Below are 19,473 nucleotides of genomic sequence, written 5' to 3' on the forward strand. Positions count from 1 at the left end.
TGTTCAAGATGGAATCAATTTTAGGGGTTCTGGCGGCAATAGCCAATTTCCTCACTTTTCCAATCAGATTTCCAGCATGTCCCTCTTGCAGACTATCTCTTATTGCCAGCTGCAGCGTGTGCACAACACAGCGCATGTGATGTATAGGAAATTGTTTTGAAGCAGCTTCAACAAGATCATCTCTTTCTACAGTATAATTTTGCTGTTCTTCTGTAGTAATATCTTTTTGTTCCTCAGTTACATGAACAGCACTGTGGTCTTCCATCTCAAACACACTTAATCTTAAATTTTCTTCTAGCTGTTGTTCATTACTCTCATTCATCAGTGTAAGGCTGTGTGCACACGCTGCGGATTTTGCTGCGGTTCCGCAGCGGTTTTGGCCGCTGCGGACCCGCAGCAGTTTTTGCTGCGGTGTACAGTACCATGATTCCCTATGGGAATCAAAAACCGCAATGCAGGTGGTGCAGAATTTTCCACGCGGATTATCTGCGGTTTTCAATCCGCAGAAAGAATTGACATGTCAATTCTTTCTGCGGATTCTGCTGCGATTTGCCATCTCCTCCATTGAGGAGATGAAAAACCGCAGGACAAAACCGCAGAGCAATCCGCAGATAAAACCGCAGGTATTTTGACCTGCGGATTTTACAAAATCCGCGCGGATGAATCCGCACCTAATCCGCAGCGTGTGCACACAGCCTAATTGTACTTATCATGTTAGAAGCATTGTCCGCTACAATAGCAAGAACCTGTTCTTGTGTGAATGTAGCCTTAGATCAGGAATAGAACAGCCATTTATAGGACATTTCACAACTTTCTCAAATTCCTATGAAAAAATATTCTGCACATTCTGCATTGAACTACTGTACCCAATTTATTATATATTTTAGGAGTCAGTCCATTTTATACCGACTCCGACTCCACCAAAATGAGCACCAACTCCACGACTCCGACTCCACAGCCCTGGCTGAAATATGCTACCATTTTTTGGGAAGAGAAAGATTGTATTATCTCGTCGATTTGAAAATAAAACAGCCTGTGATATGTGTATCTTTCCTACAGGCGGAAGATGAGAAAAAGAATGAAGAGGGACAGTCCAAATCCACATCTCTACCCAAAAAAGCTAACGAGCCACTTCTATCAAAGCGGTAAGTACTTCTCGGAGATGTAGGTATGTCCAGTCCATGTGGTCATCTAGATTGGTCACTTGAGAACAACTAACCAATGATGGAAAATGTGAGGATACATAGCATAGTTCTAGGAATCCCTTGATGTATGCAGTGTAGCAGGAGCAGGCCGGGTCCACAACTGTCGGCCAACATACGAAGGCAGAAGTGGTTTATCGCCGCTCCTGTCTTCTCATTTGTCATTTACATAGTGCTCATTCAGCGTTATGCAGTGAATAATAATAGTATTAGCAATGTCTTCTTAATTGGACTCGTCATGTGCCAGTGACTTATGTCACTATAGGCAGATGTTTTTACTTTAACTGGGGCTCATATGAGTGCCCCAGTTACAGTAATGAATTGAAAAATACATATATAATATTATAGTTGTTGTATAATATACGTCTGCATCTGTCAAAAATGTTCCCATTCCCGGAAAGCGGCTGCACACATTAGGTATTATCACATCATAGTGACCTGAAGATTTAAAGCACCACGCATGAGTTTTGTTTTTTTCTTTTATTGCACCTCTGGAGTGGCGCTTTAAGGCTATGTGCCCACGTTAGCATTTTTAAACACTCAGGAAATGAGTCTCCTTCCCAGAAAACGCAAGTTTTTTCGCCGCAATTTTTGCACGTTTTTTTCCGCGCGTCTTTTGGACTATAGGAAATAGCCAAAAACGCGGACCTAAGTGGAAATTAATGAACATGCTGCGTTTTTTACTGCTAAGTGCTTCCTTAGCGGTAAAAACACATCCATTGGCACAAAAAGGCCAAAATGCATTAAAATGAATGGGATGCTTCTTTTAAGCGTTTTTGATGCAGTTTGATCCTGAAAAACGCATCAAAGGCTAGTTTCACACTTGCTTTTTTTTGCAGCGCGTTTTTCCCGCAAAAAAACGCATTGAAAAAACGCATACAAAAGCATACAACTGCTGCGTTTTTTTCAAGCATTTTTATGAGCATGCATGAAAAAAACGCAGCGTTTTTATGCGTTTGTATGCGTTTTTAGTGCGTTTTTACCGCGTTTGCGTTTTTTCCAACATAAGGGTGGCCCCTCACACTAACCCAAACCATGACTTTACTAACCCTGACCCTAACCCTAACCCTGACCCTAACCCTTAACCAAATCATACTTAACCCTAACCCTTAACAAAACCATACTTAACCCTAACCCTGACCCTAACCCTTAACCAAACCATACTTAACCCTAATCCTGACCCTGACCCTAACCCTTAACCAAACCATACTTAACCCTGACCCAAACCCTAACCCTGACCCTAACCCTAAACCCCCTTAACTAACCCTAACTCTAACCCAAACCCCTAAATTCCATGGTTAAAAAAAAAAACGCATATGCAAAAAAACGCATACATGAGCATGCCAGTGCGCACATATGCGCATCCATAGGCTATAATGGCCATTTTTAGCGCAAAACGTGCGCATATGTGCGCATGCGCTTTTTTGCAGGGCCAAAAAATGCAACATGCTGCGTCTGGAAAATACAAACGCACACCCCAAAAAAACGCAGCGCATGAAAATCGCATACATGCGCTTACAAGCGCGCAGGTATGCGCACCCATGTTAAATATAGGGGAAAAAACGCATGCGCACATATGCGTTTTTTTCCAGCGCTAAAAAACGCAAATGTGAAACCAGCCAAAAACGCTTAAAAAAAAGCAACATGGGCACACAGCCTAAATATAATTCCCCTGTCCCCCTGTCTCATACTTACCTGCCGCCTTCATCTTTTTCCAACGTCACTCCCTTTTGGTCTCCGAAAAGTGACTTGCCGGCAGCTCCTTTGTTTCATGGAGTGTGCTGGAGGTCACTTCTCAATACGTCTCTATCAGAGCTTCGTTCTGGCTTTGACTTTCATTGAGCTCTTGTGACGGAGCTTCTGACTTCTGGCCAGTCAGAATTATGGGTACAAGATGGCGCCGCTTGATAGGAGAGGCGTCGGTAAAAGGTGAAGCCGGAAGGCACGTATAAGAATGGGGGCAGGGGGTGCACATTTAAAGCGCAGTGCAGAAAAGTAAAGACCACGCTGGGGCGGTGCTTTAATTCAATGTGAAATATGAATAGTATATTAAAAAAAAAATCACCCACATAAAACATAAACCGTGCCTTATTCAGCTACACTGCCGAACAAATACAACATATGGCTGAAGAGGCAACAATGCAGTAAAATTATTTGGTCATTAGGATAAAATTATCTGGAAATAGTTACTACATTATGCCAATACAATTTCTAAATATCATCTGTCACTTAATATTTTATTTCTGCCTTTACAAGAGTTCTATGGGATAAGAAATAAATTTTTGGCACTCAACTTTGTCATAAGTGAAGAGTTTTATTTGCAGTCACATATAAACGTTTCGGCTGTAACAGTAAGCCTTCATCAGTACACTGTAAGGTCAATAAAAATATATACAGACAAATCAGATGCTACAAATAGGATCAGTAACCAAATGAAAAACCAAAGAAAAAACTTTAATCAGTGCATAAAGGGGGTTTTACACATAGCGATATCGCTATAACGTCACTGATTTTGTGACGTTATAGCGATATCGCTATGTGTGATACTTACCTCCGACCGGCTCCCCCGCTGTCCATCGCTGATCGCGCGAGAATGTCCGGCTCCATTTCTCGTCGGGCGAGACCCTCAAATCTACCAGAAGATGTCTCCTGTCAGCTGATTAGTGAAAGAGAGAAAAAAAAGAAAAAGGGTTCTTACCCACGCTTAGTATGGGGATGGAATAACTCAGATGTAGCTAAGCGGCCTCAGGAACAAGTATGAATATATGGATGGCCTTGTTCATGTACATGTAATTAAATGAATCATAAAGAGACAAGGAAGATCCGGCACTGGAGACTTGATAAAATCCACGAAAAGTTTTATTCACATAATTTCATGATAAAACCATAAAGGGGAAAACAGACCCCCACGCCTGACGCGTTTCGAACCTTACACCAGGTTCTTCCTCAGTCAAGACCTGGTGTAAGGTTCGAAACGCGTCAGGCGTGGGGGTCTGTTTTCCCCTTTATGGTTTTATCATGAAATTATGTGAATAAAACTTTTCGTGGATTTTATCAAGTCTCCAGTGCCGAATCTTCCTTGTCTCTTTATGTTTGCAACACATGGTGGTCAGCCATTTGATCCCTAGGCACGACCGGCTTACAGGACTATTTTGGTGAGCACAAATTTCCCTTTCCCCTTCCTAATTTTCTAATTAAATGAATCGCTGTTTCTGTGGGTGAGGGTTAAGACGGCAGTCTGTAGCAAATAAATAGGTGTACTATGGAACCAATATCTTACCGTTGGTGGGTGGTGGCGCCGTGTGACCTGGAGAGTACACGGAATCCACCGCTAGTGTGACAGGCCAAGGTGGTGTGTAATGACGCGGTATAAGAAGGCAGGGGGCGGGACCATCCTCTGAGGTGATTGGACAGCATCACAGGAAGTGATGCGGTAGAGCGTGTCATCGCTCAGAAGCCCTGTGAAGCAGGGCAGTGAATGAGGGGCGTTCCTGTGTGTGATGAGTAATGGGGATGGCGCGGACATGCGCATTCTGTAGGCCTGCACTCAGTGTCTCATTAAAGGATGGCCTAGCGATCTGTGAGCTGACTTGTGTCAGTGCATGTGTGTCTGCACCACAAATAAAATAAGGATGGCGTGGACCTGCGTCTGCTATGTGCCTGCTATCTCTGTGCTACCTGGTGTTAGAGCACACATGTCTGCACTACCAATCTATATCTCCATGTCTGTAGTGCCTATGCATATTGAAGAAAGAAAATAAGAGCAGAAAGGGAAGGCAAAAAATAGGGGGAAGAGTGGTATTTAGAGGACAAGAAAAAAAAAGGAGAAAAAATTGAATAAAGGGATACGGGAGGGGAGAGTCCGAGGGGTAAACAAGACCGGGAAGGTGACAATTGCGTGACGTTTCCATAAAGACGACTCTGTGGACATAAGACAATATGTTAGAATTATCATACATTATGCAAATGAGTTCAATGACAAAAATCAGATCCACACAATTAATGTAACCGCATTGTAACCTTATGGGTTGGAGTTAAATTAATCGGATATATTATTATTATTATTACCCCAAAATATGGATGACTAGAATCCAATGGCCAGGATGCATTTCACTCACTGTGGCCCATACCTATTAAATGAAAGATAATAAGTCATATTCTCTATTCAGACCTTTTGGCGTTAGGGTCTGTAATTCATGTATCCAAAAGGCTTCTCTTTGTTTGAGAAGTTGGATACGATTACCGCCTCTCCGGGGAGAGGGGACATGCTCGATGACTTGAAATTTCAGTTGTGGAATGGTGTGTCCGGCTGTGATGGAGTGATAGGGTAAAGGTAGTAGTGTATTTCCACATCTTATTGTAGACTTGTTTGCTTATGCGGTCCTTTATCGGTTGTGTGGTCTCACCGGTGTAAAGACGACCGCATGGGCTTTTAATCAAGTATATCGCATATGTTGTGTCGCAGGGGGTAAAATCTTTAATCTTATAACGTTTGCCAGAATGTGGGTGATGAAAATGGTCACCCTTTAGTACATTACCACATTGGTTACAATGCAAGCATGGGTGGGTGCCTGTCTTAGGAGTGGAGAGAAATCTTTGTGTCGATGATCTTAAACCCGAGCCAATGTCAGCTTTGATTAAAGAGTCCCGAATGTTTTTAGGGCGTTTGTAACATGGTAAAAAATTCTGCCGAAATTCAATAACCTCATGATGCGTCTTCCTTAGAAGACCCCAGTGTTTCCTTATGGAACGATGCAAAATGTGTACATATGGGTGAAACGTGTGAACAAAAGGTACTCGACCTGTTGTTGTAGTGCGAGTTGAGGTAGAAGCGTCCCCTCTCTCTTAGGTCTGATTCATATATTCATAATTTTTATTATTATATATTTTTTATTATATTTGTTTATTCAAGTGGGACACGTTACGGATTTACCCACACATTTCTTACACTCAGGTCTCTAGGCCTCGTAATCCAGTGTGGATGGCACATTACTTACTCATCACTCCCATTATTACAGTGGCTCCCTATCTTAGTGAGTATATGTTGGTTTACTTCTGTATGAGCCTCATCCATAATCTCAGATATGATGACATAAATATTTGATACATTTGTGCTGACATTTATTTTCAGACGTTCAGCAGTTTAGTGAACAAGAGCAGTCTCTGTAGGTCCGCTTTGTTCTTTCTCTTCCTTTGTCCAAACCTCACCTTTTATTGTTTAACCCGTCCTCCCAAGCACTAATGCACTGTGCACTGATTAAAGTTTTTTCTTTTGTTTTGTTTTTCATTTGGTTACTGATCCTATTTGTAGCATCTGATTTGTCTGTATATATTTGTATTGACCTTGTAGTGTACTGATGAAGGCTTACTGTTATGCCTCTTTCACACTTCCATTTTTGACCATCAGTCAAAATCCGCCAGTTTTTGAAAAAAAACGGATCCGCTATTTTTTTTTGGCGGATCCGTTTTTTTTTCCCATTGAGTGCATTACCGGCGGATCTTGGCGGATGGCCATCCGTTGGATCCATTTTTTGCAGATCCGCCAAAATGTTTGCGTCCGCCGGCATGCCTGGACGGACCCTGCAACGTTTTTTTGCCTGTAGAATCCGCATTTTACAGTGCGCATGCCCAGAGAAAGGAAGTCAGGCAGGGATTTAACCCTGAAATCCTTTCTGGCGGTGGAAAAAAAAATTCTCGCTCTCTTTCGCTCTCTCTCTCTCGCTCTCTCTCTTTCTCGCTCTCTCTCTTTCTCTCTCTCGCTCTCTCTCTTTCTCGCTCTCTCTCTTTCTCTCTCTCTCTCTCGCTCTCTCTCTCTCGCTCTCTCTCTCTCGCTCTCTCTCGCTCTCTCTCTCTCGCTCTCTCTCTCTCGCTCTCTCTCTCTCGCTCTCGCTCTCTCGCTCTCGCTCTCTCTCTCTCGCTCTCTCTCTCTCGCTCTCTCTCTCTCGCTCTCTCTCTCTCTCCTTACAGCCGAAACGTTTGTATGTGACTGCAAATAAAACTCCATTTATGACAAAAGGTTGAGTGCAAAAATGTTTATCTGGTATCTCTTCTGGTGTGGGAACCTTCTTTTGTGCACCAAGCCAGTTGTGCCACCATATATTTATAAGGCCTCATACTCACTGGCGATAAAATCGGCCGATTGCAGATTTTTGATCGGATTGCACTCTGACCAATGTTAGTGAATGGGTGACATCTCACTTGCGATTTTTTTCTCAGCCATAATCGGTCTGAGAGAAAAATCGCAGCATTCTGCGATTTGCAGCGCGTTTTGACAATAGAAGTCAATGGGTGCAATTAAAAAAACAGACCATCTGTTTTCCATCCATTTTTAACAGATACATCACCATTCTGTGGTATAGAACACTGTAAATGGTCCTGTAAATGACTGTAGAAAAAGTGTCTGGGAAAAAAACGGATGGAAAAAAAAAATCGCATAGAAATCGCATGACACTGGCATAACACTCCACCCTTTTTTCCAGTCCAGAAATCGGACGTTTTTTTAATTGCCAATGGGTATGAGGCCTAAGGGATAAGGACGCAGAGTGAAGTGGGCCCTGGTGGGGGATTAGCTAAGGTGAAAAACCACCCAACATCAGCCTAGTCCCCGACGGACTGCAAACATCAGAGCATTACTTACATTATAGGAAAGGGAAAAACCCAACAGCTATACTGCACAATGTGTAGGATGCCATTTATCTTCTGCCTTATGGAGATGTTTCATGTATATACATGGAAAAACTGTATGGCTCGGAGCAAGTGAGCATGGAGCCTGACTCTGGTTTCTTGGGCTGCTGTTATTTCAATTTTCAGCTATTTTTTGTATTGCGGGATCTGTGACTCAGAAGACCTCTGTCCACCTATGCTCACCACATGCTTGTGTATTGGGTAATTGCTTCCCTAATTAATACTATCACTGGGATTACTAAGGGGCTGTAGCATAATAGAACAATTACAAGGAAAAAAAAACAATTCCACATGACTATTCTTTACCCTTCAGTGGGAAGAGGCATTGGTTTTTGCCCTCGTATAGGTGGAATACCTGCAGATGGACCCTAGTACGTGTATCTTTCACAAGGAGTTTGGGAATAAATGTTTGATGGTAGATGTGTGTTAGGGAATCACTGCAGGTACATGTTCTCCATGCTCCTAGTGTCAGTGCAGAGGAGTCGTGATCAGGATGCACTACTGCCCTCTGTAGGCCGGGAATAGCATTGTGATGTAGTGGTGTGAAATCTGCACTATGCAAATTGCCTCTTCAGAGAGAAAGAGGACTTGAACTCTATAGCACCATCTGCTGGTAGTAGTGATCCTACAAGTCACAATCAACCCCTTAACGAGTCTTGTAATATGTCTTCGGATAAAAGCCAAATCAGAATCTCAATTTGCAGACACGGTGTTTCGGGCTATTGGCCCTCGTCAGTGCAAAGTACGAGAACTGATTTGGCTAGGTGAGAGGCTCTGGACTGAGGTCTAAGGGGTAAGGTTTCTCCTTGTGGAGAGTGACATGCCAGCTCTGGCTTCTCAAGGTAAGGAGGCTTATTCGCCGTGCAATGCTCCTCTGGGAAAATAATATGCAAATTGCCTCTTCAGAGAGAAAGAGGATTTGTACTCTATAGCACCACCTGCTGGTAGTAGCAATCCTACAAGTCACAATCAACCCTTTAACAAGTCTTGTAATATGACTTCAGATAAAAGCCAAATCAGAATCTCAATTTGCAGACGCAGTGTTTCGGGATATTCCTCTCACCTAGCCAAATCAGTCTCATACTTTGCACTGACAAGGGCCAATTGCCAGAAACACTGTGTCTGCAAATTGAGATTCTGAAAGGGTTGATTGTGACTTGGATTGCTACTACCAACAGGTGGCGCTATAGGCAATTTGCATATTAAATTTCCCAGAGGAGCATTGCTCGGCAAATAAGAATCCTTACTGTGACAAGCCAGTGCTGGTATGTCACTCTCCACAAGGAGAAACCTTACCCCTTAGACTTTCTGCACTGTGATAACTTGGCGTTGCCCGAGATTCATAGAGGATTGTCATAAACTCTGTATAACTGCATAAAAGAAATCTAGAAACCAGGGTTACTAAAGACCTGGCAGTAGCAGTACCTCAAAGAGCAAAAAACATCAACCGCAAGCTGTGGGTAATATGTACTCAGTTACTTTAATAATCTGTAAAATATATCCATTAATAATCCCAAAAAAGGCTAAATAAGCAAAAGCTCATCCATAATGATACAGCAAAAGCCCAAAAGAAAAAATAAGACCAAGGAGCAGTAAAAAATTGTATAAATTTTATTTTTGCAAAATTAATAGATAAAATTACTATATAATACAGCAATATATAAGTAAGGGAATCAACGACACCTAGATGCCACACTAAAACTAAGTCAGTATAAATTGATAAGATCCATATACATCACATATGACCATGACAATAATACAAAAAATTAATAATAAGCCATATATGTAATGAACCACCATTGTAAAAATGCAAATAGAAGTAACCGCCGGATATAAAGTGCAAAAACATTATATATATATATATATATATATATATATATATATATATATATATATATATATATATATATCAGTACAGGCCAAACGTTTGGACACAACTTCTCATTCAAAGAGTTTTCTTTTTTTCATGACTATGAAAATTGTAGATTCACTCTGAAGGCATCAAAACTATGAATTTACACATGTGGAATTATATAATTAACAAAAAAGTGTGAAACAACTGAAAATATGTCTTATATTCTAGGTTCTTCAAAGTAGCCACCTTTTGCTTTGATTACTGCTTTGCACACTCTTGGCATTCTCTTGATGAGCTTCAAGAGGTAGTCACCGGAAATGGTCTTTCAACAGTCTTGAAGGAGTTCCCAGAGATGCTTAGCACTTGTTGGCCCTTTTACCTTCACTCTGCGGTCCGGCTCACCCCAAACCATCTCGATAGGGTTCAGGTCTGGTGACTGTGGAGGCCAGGTCATCTGGCGTAGCATCCCATCGCTCCTTCTTGGCCAAATAGCCCTTACACAGCCTGGAGGTGTGTTTGGGGTCATTGTCCTGTTGAAAAATAAATGATGGTCCAACTAAACGCAAACCGGATGGAATAGCATGCCGCTGCAAAATGCTGTGGTAGCCATGCTGGTTCAGTATGCCTTCAGTTTTGAATAAATCCCCAACAGTGTCACCATAAAGCACCCCCACACCATGACACCTCCTCCTCCATGCTTCACGGTGGGAACCAGGCATGTAGAGTCCATCCATTCACCTTTTCTGCATCGCACAAAGACACGGAGGATGGAACTAAAGATCTCAAATTTGAACATCAGACCAAAGCACAGATTTCCACTGGTCTAATGTCCATTCCGTGTGTTCTTTAGCCCAAACAAGTCTCTTCTGCTTGTTGCCTGTCCTTAGCAGTGGTTTCCTAGCAGCTCTTATACCATGAAGGCCTGCTGCGCAAAGTCTCCTCTTAACAGTTGTTGTAGAGATGTGTCTGCTGCTAGAACTCTGTGTGGCATTGACCTGGTCTCTAATCTGAGCTGCTGTTAACCTGCGATTTCTGAGGCTGGTGACTCGGATGAACTTATCCTCCGCAGCAGAGGTGACTCTTGGTCTTCCTTTCCTGGGGCGGTCCTCATGTGAGCCAGTCTCTTTGTAGCGCTTGATGGTTTTTGCCACTGCACTTGGGGACACTTTCAAAGTTTTCCCAATTTTTCGGACTGACTGACCTTCATTTCTTAAAGTAATGATGGCCACTCGTTTTTCTTTACTTAGCTGCTTTTTTCTTGCCATAATACAAATTCTAACAGTCTATTCAGTAGGACTATCAGCTGTGTATCCACCAGACTTCTGCACAACACAACTGATGGTCCCAACCCCATTTATAAGGCAAGAAATCTCACTTATTAAACCTGACAGGGCACACCTGTGAAGTGAAAACCATTTCCGGTGACTACCTCTTGAAGCTCATCAAGAGAATGCCAAGAGTGTGCAAAGCAGTAAACAAAGCAAAAGGTGGCAACATGGAAGAACCTAGAATATAAGACATACAGTACTTTCAGTTGTTTCACACTTTTTTGTTAATTATATAATTCCACATGTGTTCATAGTTTTGATGCCTTCAGTGTGAATCTACAATTTTCATAGCCATGAAAATAAAGAAAACTCTTTGAATGAGAAGGTGTGTCCAAACTTTTGGTCTGTACTGCACATATACTTTTACTTATGTATCATTATGGCCAGTACTTTTTGAATTGCTGAACCACTGAATTTCACCTGTAAACCCAGCTGTCAGTGTATACATCTCTCTGTATATTTCTAAGTAGGTCCGTGTATTTGGTCCCACATATATTGCACTTTATATTTGCTGCTATTCATTTTTTTGAGATATTTGCTTGTTCACGTGTGTGTGTGTGTGTGTGTGTGTGTGTGTGTGTGTGTGTGTGTGTGTGTGTGTGTGTGTGTATATATATATATAGTCATGAAAATAAAGAAAACTCTTGGAAGGTGTGTCCAAACTTTTGGTCTGTACTATATATATGCACTTTATATCCGGCGGTTACTTGTATTTGTATTTTTAGACTGGTGGTTCATTACATATATGGCTTATTATTAATGTTTTGTATTATTGTCATGGTCATATGTGATGTATATGGATCTTATTAATCAATTTATACCGACCTAGTTTTAGTGTGGCATCTAGGTGTAACTGATTCCCTTACTTATATATTGCTGTATTATATACTAATTTTATCTATTAATTTTGCAAAAATAAAATTTATACAATTTTTTTACTGTTCCTTGGTCCTATTTTTTTCTTTTGTTTTGTTTTTTTTAAATATATCCCTTGCAGTATCTAGTCTTACTCTAATCAACTATTCTCCCCTGACTGCAAGACCATAGCCAGGAGCAGTTGAATGGAGCGGCTGGCTGTGCATGCATCCTTAACGTTCCCTTCATTAGTTATGTAGTAACGGTGATGGCTGTGTGCTGCACTTGTGGTCCTTCATCAGTGCCATGCAACTGGGTGTATGTGTGACCAGTCCCTTCTGGCTGCGATCTTAAGGTCATGGTGAACCGAGGACATTTGTCTATTCATCTGGGGATCACACCAATCTAACCAGGGCTATGGAGTCCAGTCACTGTCCATTTTGATGGAGTTAGTCAGCAAAAATGGACCAACTCTTAACTCCTAAAATAGTTTCATAATAATTTGGGAAAGTTATAAAATGTCCTATAAATGTCTGTTCCTGATCTTAGGATCTTGGCTTCTAGTGGAGATGAATCTGTGCTCCACTTTATGCGCATGCTCAGTAGTGACCAGTGCTGTGGGGTCGTAGTGGAAATGAATCTGTGCTGCACTTTATGCACATGCTCAGTAGTCACCAGTGCTGTGGAGTCGTAGTGGAGATGAATCTGTGCTGCACTTTATGCACATGCTCAGTAGTGACCAGTGCTGTGGAGTCGTAGTGGAGATGAATCTGTGCTGCACTTTATGCACATGCTCAGTAGTGACCAGTGCTGTGGAGTCGTAGTGGAGATGAATCTATGCTGCACTTTATGTACATGCTCAGTAGTGACCAGTGCTATGGTGTCGTAGTGGCGATGAATCTGTGCTGCACTTTATGTACATGCTCAGTAGTGACCAGTGCTGTGGAGTCGGAGATGAGATGAATCTGTGCTGCACTTTATGTACATGCTCAGTAGTGACCAGTGCTGTGGAGTCGTAGTGGAGATGAATCTATGCTGCACTTTATGTACATGCTCAGTAGTGACCAGTGCTATGGTGTCGTAGTGGCGATGAATCTGTGCTGCACTTTATGTACATGCTCAGTAGTGACCAGTGCTGTGGAGTCGGAGATGAGATGAATCTGTGCTGCACTTTATGCACATGCTCAGTAGTGACCAGTGCTGTGGAGATGAATCTGTGCTGCACTTTATGTACATGCTCAGTAGTGACCAGTGCTGTGGGGTCGTAGTGGAGATGAATCTATGCTGCACTTTATGCACATGCTCAGTAGTTACCAGTGCTGTGGAGTCGTAGTGGAGATGAATCTGTGCTGCACTTTATACACATGCTCAGTAGTGACCAGGGCTGTGGGGTCGTAGTGGAGATGAATCTGTGCTGCACTTTATGCACATGCTCAGTAGTGACCAGTGCTGTGGAGTCGGACATTTGGGAGATTCCATTTTAGTTATGCAGCAGATTTTACTAACTAAACTCACTTTGTCTCCATAGGATCTGCAGTCTCACCAAGTCTCTTAATGCTCGCACTCAACGGAAATCCAGCAAGCGCCCACCAAAGTTACAGGAGAAGAAGCAAACAACAGTCAGAACAACGGGACGCACAAGCAAAACTCAGCGCAGAAGGCAGACTGGCCGAACTGGGAGGAATGTGGAGTAGACACCTCCGCAGCATCCATCACTGACTGACATTATACCACAGAGACGTGCCTTCATGGAGCCAAAATTATCAATGACAAAGAATCAGTGATCGCAACACTGCAACCAGGACATCTCTGCAGTTATAGGAACTTCGGACCGGACCATTGAATACTTGACTTATTTTTGGTTTTTATTATTCTTATATATTTGTGTGTTTATGTACATAGTGACATATATAATAGCCAAAGAACGGCAGCACTCCTCCAATAAGTGAAAAAAAAGAGGTGCCTTTATTAGTGTATATCCAATAGTAACGTATGTGTGTGTGTATATATCTGTTATGCATTTGCTATCTACATATGGTGTGCGTCCGATCCCTTTTTTGCATTTCTATCATGGTTAGTAGCCTGTAGCCGGCGGGCTGCCACCTATCGTCTATTTTTTTTCAGCTTGTGCGGCTTCATTTTGACCTTTGTACACGGATAAATCTGCAGCGTAGAGTGTATGGTCGTGCTTGTGTACTGGGAGCTCTGCTGTGCTGATCTAGGATTTCTTTCTCGCCCGTCCTATGTTTTTGGTTATTCAGCCTGTTCTCTGTTCGGTGACCAATGATGGATGAGGGGAGGTGACCTGTTGTTTAAAAGGCCTCGTGGGAGATGAGACCAAAATGTGTGTAGCAGGAGAGGCCGCTCCAGTGTCACCATGCAGGTAACTGATCAGGGCAGGGCTGGTTATTAATATTATATTATTCACTGATTATGTGGCGATGTCTGCGGACTCGCCTTACATTATGTTCCATATCACAGGACATTTATATATGGAGGGATTGCCTCTGGCACATGCAGAGACGATAATATTACTGGTGTCATAGGATCATTATCAGCTGCCACCGAAACCATCACCCTCCTTATAAACGCCGGCACCTCCGCCACCTCGTCGTTACCTTTACTGCCACTTATGTACAAAGGAGATGATACGATTTGTACAGTTTTTATAAGAAAATATTTTCACATTTGTATAGTTGGATATACACATTTATTACATATAATGGCTTGTTACAGCTCATGTGTGAAGATTATATATTGACTTTTTTTTACATTGGTTTTGTGTTTGTTGTCCTGAAGTTGCTCATTATTTGGCTGTGGCGCGTTGCGTGCGTCGGGTCACCAATATGGCTGCTTTGAAAGTAGTTCGATGGTGACATCATCCTGTGTGATTTACGTGTTGTCGCTGACGGTGCACTCCTACACCCATAACAAGAGATTGTGATGTGAGATATTGGGGACATAAAGGGAACCTGTCAGGAGTTTGTCACAAAAACTACACCAATGGCCAGGATAGTAACTAGAGTTGAGCAAATTTTTCAAAATTCGATTCCAATTATATGATCGTCGGCGATTATCTTTTTTGCAATATTCGCCGAACACATCCGATCGTCATTGGAGTCAATGGGAGGAGAAATGAATGAATGTGTTCGGAACCGATCATCAAACAATCTTGGCACAAATAGGGTAGTAACATGGCACGAATATGGCAAATTCAGCGACCGATTCTGAACATATTCGCTCAACTCTAATAGTAACCAGTTCCCAACCTAGTGCCCCACCCATAAGGGATTGATTGAGTTTTATTCAGCTCCCCCATGTCACTATTACTAGTAGCACTGGACTGACATCAATAATTGAGCCCTTTTGGGGGGGGGTCTAGGCAGAGAACAATGCCAAGGAACAGGGCACTTACTGGAAAAGGCTCATTCTTTGTGCACTTGCAGCCTTGTTCACTTTAACTGTATAATACCAGTGGGTAACTTGCTGATCATGGTGGGGTCTAAGTGATGAAAATGATACTGAAAATGAGGGACTGGAGATTGAGCATAGTTGCATTGAGAATGAATGGAGTGGACATGCACATGCTTTGCTGTAGATCCATATAAAAAAAAACTGCAGTGGAAAAGGAGTACGTCTGAATGTACAACTCCTGGTGCTGGGAGTTTATTCATAACCAAGAAAGATTGGGGTAAAAAGTGCTACTGTTCCCACCCAGGCTAGGGTATGTGCACATGGTGTCTTTTAGACGATGGCACACCAGTATTGATTTTGAAGCAGAAGACTCTTAACTCCTTTTTGACATTTGTTGTAATAATACGTCCCTGGGCCTATTTGACCATGGATGTATTATTACTGCATGGCGATCGTGCATGCACATGGGTTGTGTGCAGGAGATTGCCGACAGGTGACACCTGGCCCTAAGTGCCAGGAGCGTTCCCGCACCGCTCCTGCCACTTTAACCCCCTAAATGCTGCGATCGCAGCATTCGGGGAGCCAGCAGAGGGATTACTGCCCCTTTGCCTTTGGATCAGGTCCTGATTGCTGCTGTGGTGACCCGATGTCATGACGACATCCGGGTCACAAGAGCTAGGAAAGATGCTGATCCTGTGTCAGTGCAGAGTTAACAGTTTGCATAGCATGGGGATGCTGCTGTATACCCATGCTATACAAGCGATCAGCCTGCAAAAAAAATTATAGTCCCATAGTGGGACAAAGTAAAAAAGTGCCGTGTATCTGGCTGACTATAGGCAAGTACATGTGCCAGGAATTGCACCTTGGAACCGAAGCCTTCAGAGATGACATCAAGCCACATTACAGGGATTTCCCAATGAATAATTTATTATGAAAATCAACTAATTAATTGCGAAAAGACAAACACAAGGCTCTTATCCGCCCTCGCTGTTTGGCTGTAGTCCAGCGTTATCACACACTACATAATGGAGCACATTCCTGTAGTTATTCCTGGGATTACTCGAATACTTCACATTTTTTTAAATAAGCCATTTCATATATTTATGTAAAGGACTATTTCTGTGCTGTATAGCTGACCGTTCGTCAGTTTTTGGGCTCTCTGCTATATTATTGGGATTATTCATATACTACAGTCACGCTGACGTTTTTTTTCTGCAAATTTCCAGAAAATACAGCAAATACTCGTCAGCTTCATACATGCCTACAAGGTGGTTGATTTCAGGTAAGGATACCCGTGCCCAGGCTGTAATTGAACAGCGGGGCCCGGATATGTGAAACTGACCTTAGGCTGAGTACACGGATTAGAATTCAGTACTTTCATCTGTATCGGAATAAAGCACTCCTACCTGTGATAGTCTGCAGGTCAATTCACGTGCCCGTAATTTTTCGAGGGTCAAGTGGTCTGTGGACTATCTTGGACATATGACCGATTTTGATCAGAGGCTTGGATCAAAATCAGCAATACAAGACTCTGGGTCCAATTTTCACAGGATATCTGAGAAGAGACAGGTGCGGAACTTTTTTTTTTCCCAAGTACAAGAAAAATTGCTGACACTCAGACCACACACTGATCAAAAAAATCCGTCTGTTTTTCTTGTATTTGAGAACAACAGACATCTGAATGAGGCCAAAGAAGAACTTCTGCCTAGAAAGTGATGTGGCTACAAGTAGTACCCGCTCCCTCATATTACATGAGCACTTGTGTTATCCATTTGAACAATGCTAGCTAAGTAATGAAAGAAGAGACTTGGAAGAGTTTTCCAGGACTATTTTGTTTTTTATTAGGGGCACAAGAACTAACAGGATGATAGTTGCTAGCTACCTGCTGGTTCTTCCCAGCTCGGAGCAGTCATGTGGAGTCAGGGATTCTGCTGCTCCATGTCAGCAGAGCGGCTTTTACAGTCTGCTTGAGATGCGGTCTGATTGCCGACCTCATGCTGATTGACAACTGGCTTCCTGCAGTTAAGCAGTGGGGAGACGGGTGTCAATCAATATGACATCAGCCATGCCCCGTCAACTCAACGGAGCAGAGTGGAAAAGAATCTGCTTTGTTGACGTGACGTCAGCGGAAGCAGCAGGGCCGGTCTGTGACTGCACCGTGCCGACAGATCATCAGCAGGAAGAACGGGTAGGTGCAGTTATGAATTACCTGCATGTTAGTTCTTAGGCCCACAGTAAAAAAATAAATTGGCTCCAGATAACCCATTTGAAGGTCAATGGGACAATCCAATGCACAATTTCCAGCACTGACCAAAGAAAATTGTAACATATAACTACTTTGGTCCTGGACCAAAGTTTTTAAGTCAGTGCGTACATGAGAAAACAGCAGATATCTCAACCAAACCGATTGGTCTCAGAAGGAAAGATATCCATTTTTCACTAGTGTAATAGATCTTCCCTAAATCTTCTCTTTATACTTTTTTCGATCCACTTCTGGCTTAAAAACAGCATCAAAAACTATCTGCATTTGTCTTTCCGGCCTTTACTGAAATTTCAGCGACAATAGAGAAAAAAAAAAAACATGGTCGCTGGGCTCAGAAACTAAAGAAAGCGGGCCCTTGACATTCACGTCCTTCTGGAGACCCTCTTGTTTCGGAGACTGCTGGGGTTCTAAGCTAAATTAATATTCTCTTTAAAGCATATTTGACACTATAATTACTGTACTATTTAAAGAGGACCAATCAATGGCCATTATTTGCTCTTATTTTATATCTGCTGCTTCACTGAATATCCTTATTTTTTTTTTTCTTCTTCATATACTTATACTGTTCCAGGGATTTGAGCCTTTTTATTAAGGGCTAGGTTTTATGGTCTTTACAGGAAGGTGTGGCTCACAGGATCCTCTGGGAGTGTCTTTAGTCTATTATGCATATGTAGGGGGGAGGACTCCCGTAGAGTGTCTGGGCCGGAACCAAGGGGACCGCCATCTGGGTTCCTGAAGGAACGATACCGGGGGGGCAACAAAGGAGAGCGGACAAATAAAGGTGACAGGGCAGCAGGGGGCGGGGCGAGAATAAAAGGAGGGGGAAGCGTGCAGAGAGTTGTTGGCAGAAGGGCAGACATCACACGAAAGACCGTTTAAGATAGAGGGAGCTAACTTATTAGATGTTAATCAGCGGGGAGGCCTTGGGCCTGTGAAGGGTAAGCGACGCATTCCCCGACAAGAGACTTGCTCTTTATTCCAAACCCGGGGCCGTTCTCCCACGGACGGCCGCAGCCAGTACCGCTGTCCGTCGCTCTGTTGCGGTTGGTCCTCTACCCCTAGCCTCCGCTGTCACTTCACACCAGCCCGCTGTGGCGGCCTGGACATTACCTCCCCGCCTCAGCCCGCGGCTGCGGCCTCATCACTGGCCACAGTGGATGCCATCTTGCGACAGCAGTTGAGGCCTACTCCCCGCCTACAGGGGAACCCTGAACATAGGTCCAGTCCGCTCACGAGCCTGCCAACTGTCACTCAAAAAGACTGCGATACAACCCCGCTTGGAGACGGGAGTTTGATAATACTTTCGGGAAGATCCTTCAGGGCCTGTTGAGCCCGAGCTTCAGGATTACCCCAGGGCCTGTTGTGCCCCAACGGCAAAGATCCTTCAGGGCCTGTTGCGCCCCAGCTTCTCCCGGGTTCTGAGACGCCCAAGGGTCACGACTGGTCTTCAGCAGCTGTGCCCAGAGGTTGCGACGCCAAAACAGCCACATCAGCGACCTCGAAGCGAACACACCAGTGACACCGAAGGACGCCTGGAAGGATAAGTTGACTTTAGGAAATAAGGACACATAGTTGGCCGTTACGTGGCCCATAATAGCCGGTCTTGCCGGGTTAGTCGCATTCTTGATAAGAAAAGTGTTTTATTGTTGTTGAGTCCCTGCGTGGACAATCGGTGTTATACCTTTTTGTTTGCTCAGCATAGCCCTAGCGGCCCAGTTCATAAACGTTGCTTTTCTAAACAACACTCAGTCTCGTGTCTCGTCACTGCATCCTGAGAACCTGCTGGTACCTACACATGATTACCTAGTGAGCCACGCCCCCTTAGACCATTAAAAATCAGCCCTGAATATAAAGGCCTATATCTCTGGATCC

General features: G+C 43.2%; 2 protein-coding genes across 2 annotated transcripts in view; both read left to right on the plus strand.

The window, feature by feature from the left end:
- The window catches only part of NOL12 (nucleolar protein 12), a 37,604-nt gene extending 22,909 nt beyond the window's left edge, over positions 1 to 14,695 (plus strand). Inside the window, exons 6-7 of the mRNA XM_073549492.1 lie at positions 1,060 to 1,145; positions 13,453 to 14,695. Coding sequence (XP_073405593.1) covers positions 1,060 to 1,145; positions 13,453 to 13,618 — 252 coding nt within the window. The 3' untranslated portion in view covers positions 13,619 to 14,695. The remainder of the gene's footprint in view (positions 1 to 1,059; positions 1,146 to 13,452) is intronic.
- A 138-nt stretch (positions 14,696 to 14,833) lies between these two features.
- Positions 14,834 to 19,473, plus strand: part of LOC141052290 (uncharacterized) — a 66,438-nt gene continuing 61,798 nt past the window's right edge. The window contains exon 1 of the mRNA XM_073549487.1: positions 14,834 to 18,539. The gene's annotated coding sequence lies outside the window, so the exon portion shown is untranslated. The remainder of the gene's footprint in view (positions 18,540 to 19,473) is intronic.

This window comes from Dendrobates tinctorius, unplaced genomic scaffold, assembly GCF_039654945.1.
Source record: "Dendrobates tinctorius isolate UK_male_01 unplaced genomic scaffold, ASM3965494v1 ptg000159l, whole genome shotgun sequence".
Classification (NCBI taxonomy): domain Eukaryota; kingdom Metazoa; phylum Chordata; class Amphibia; order Anura; family Dendrobatidae; genus Dendrobates; species Dendrobates tinctorius.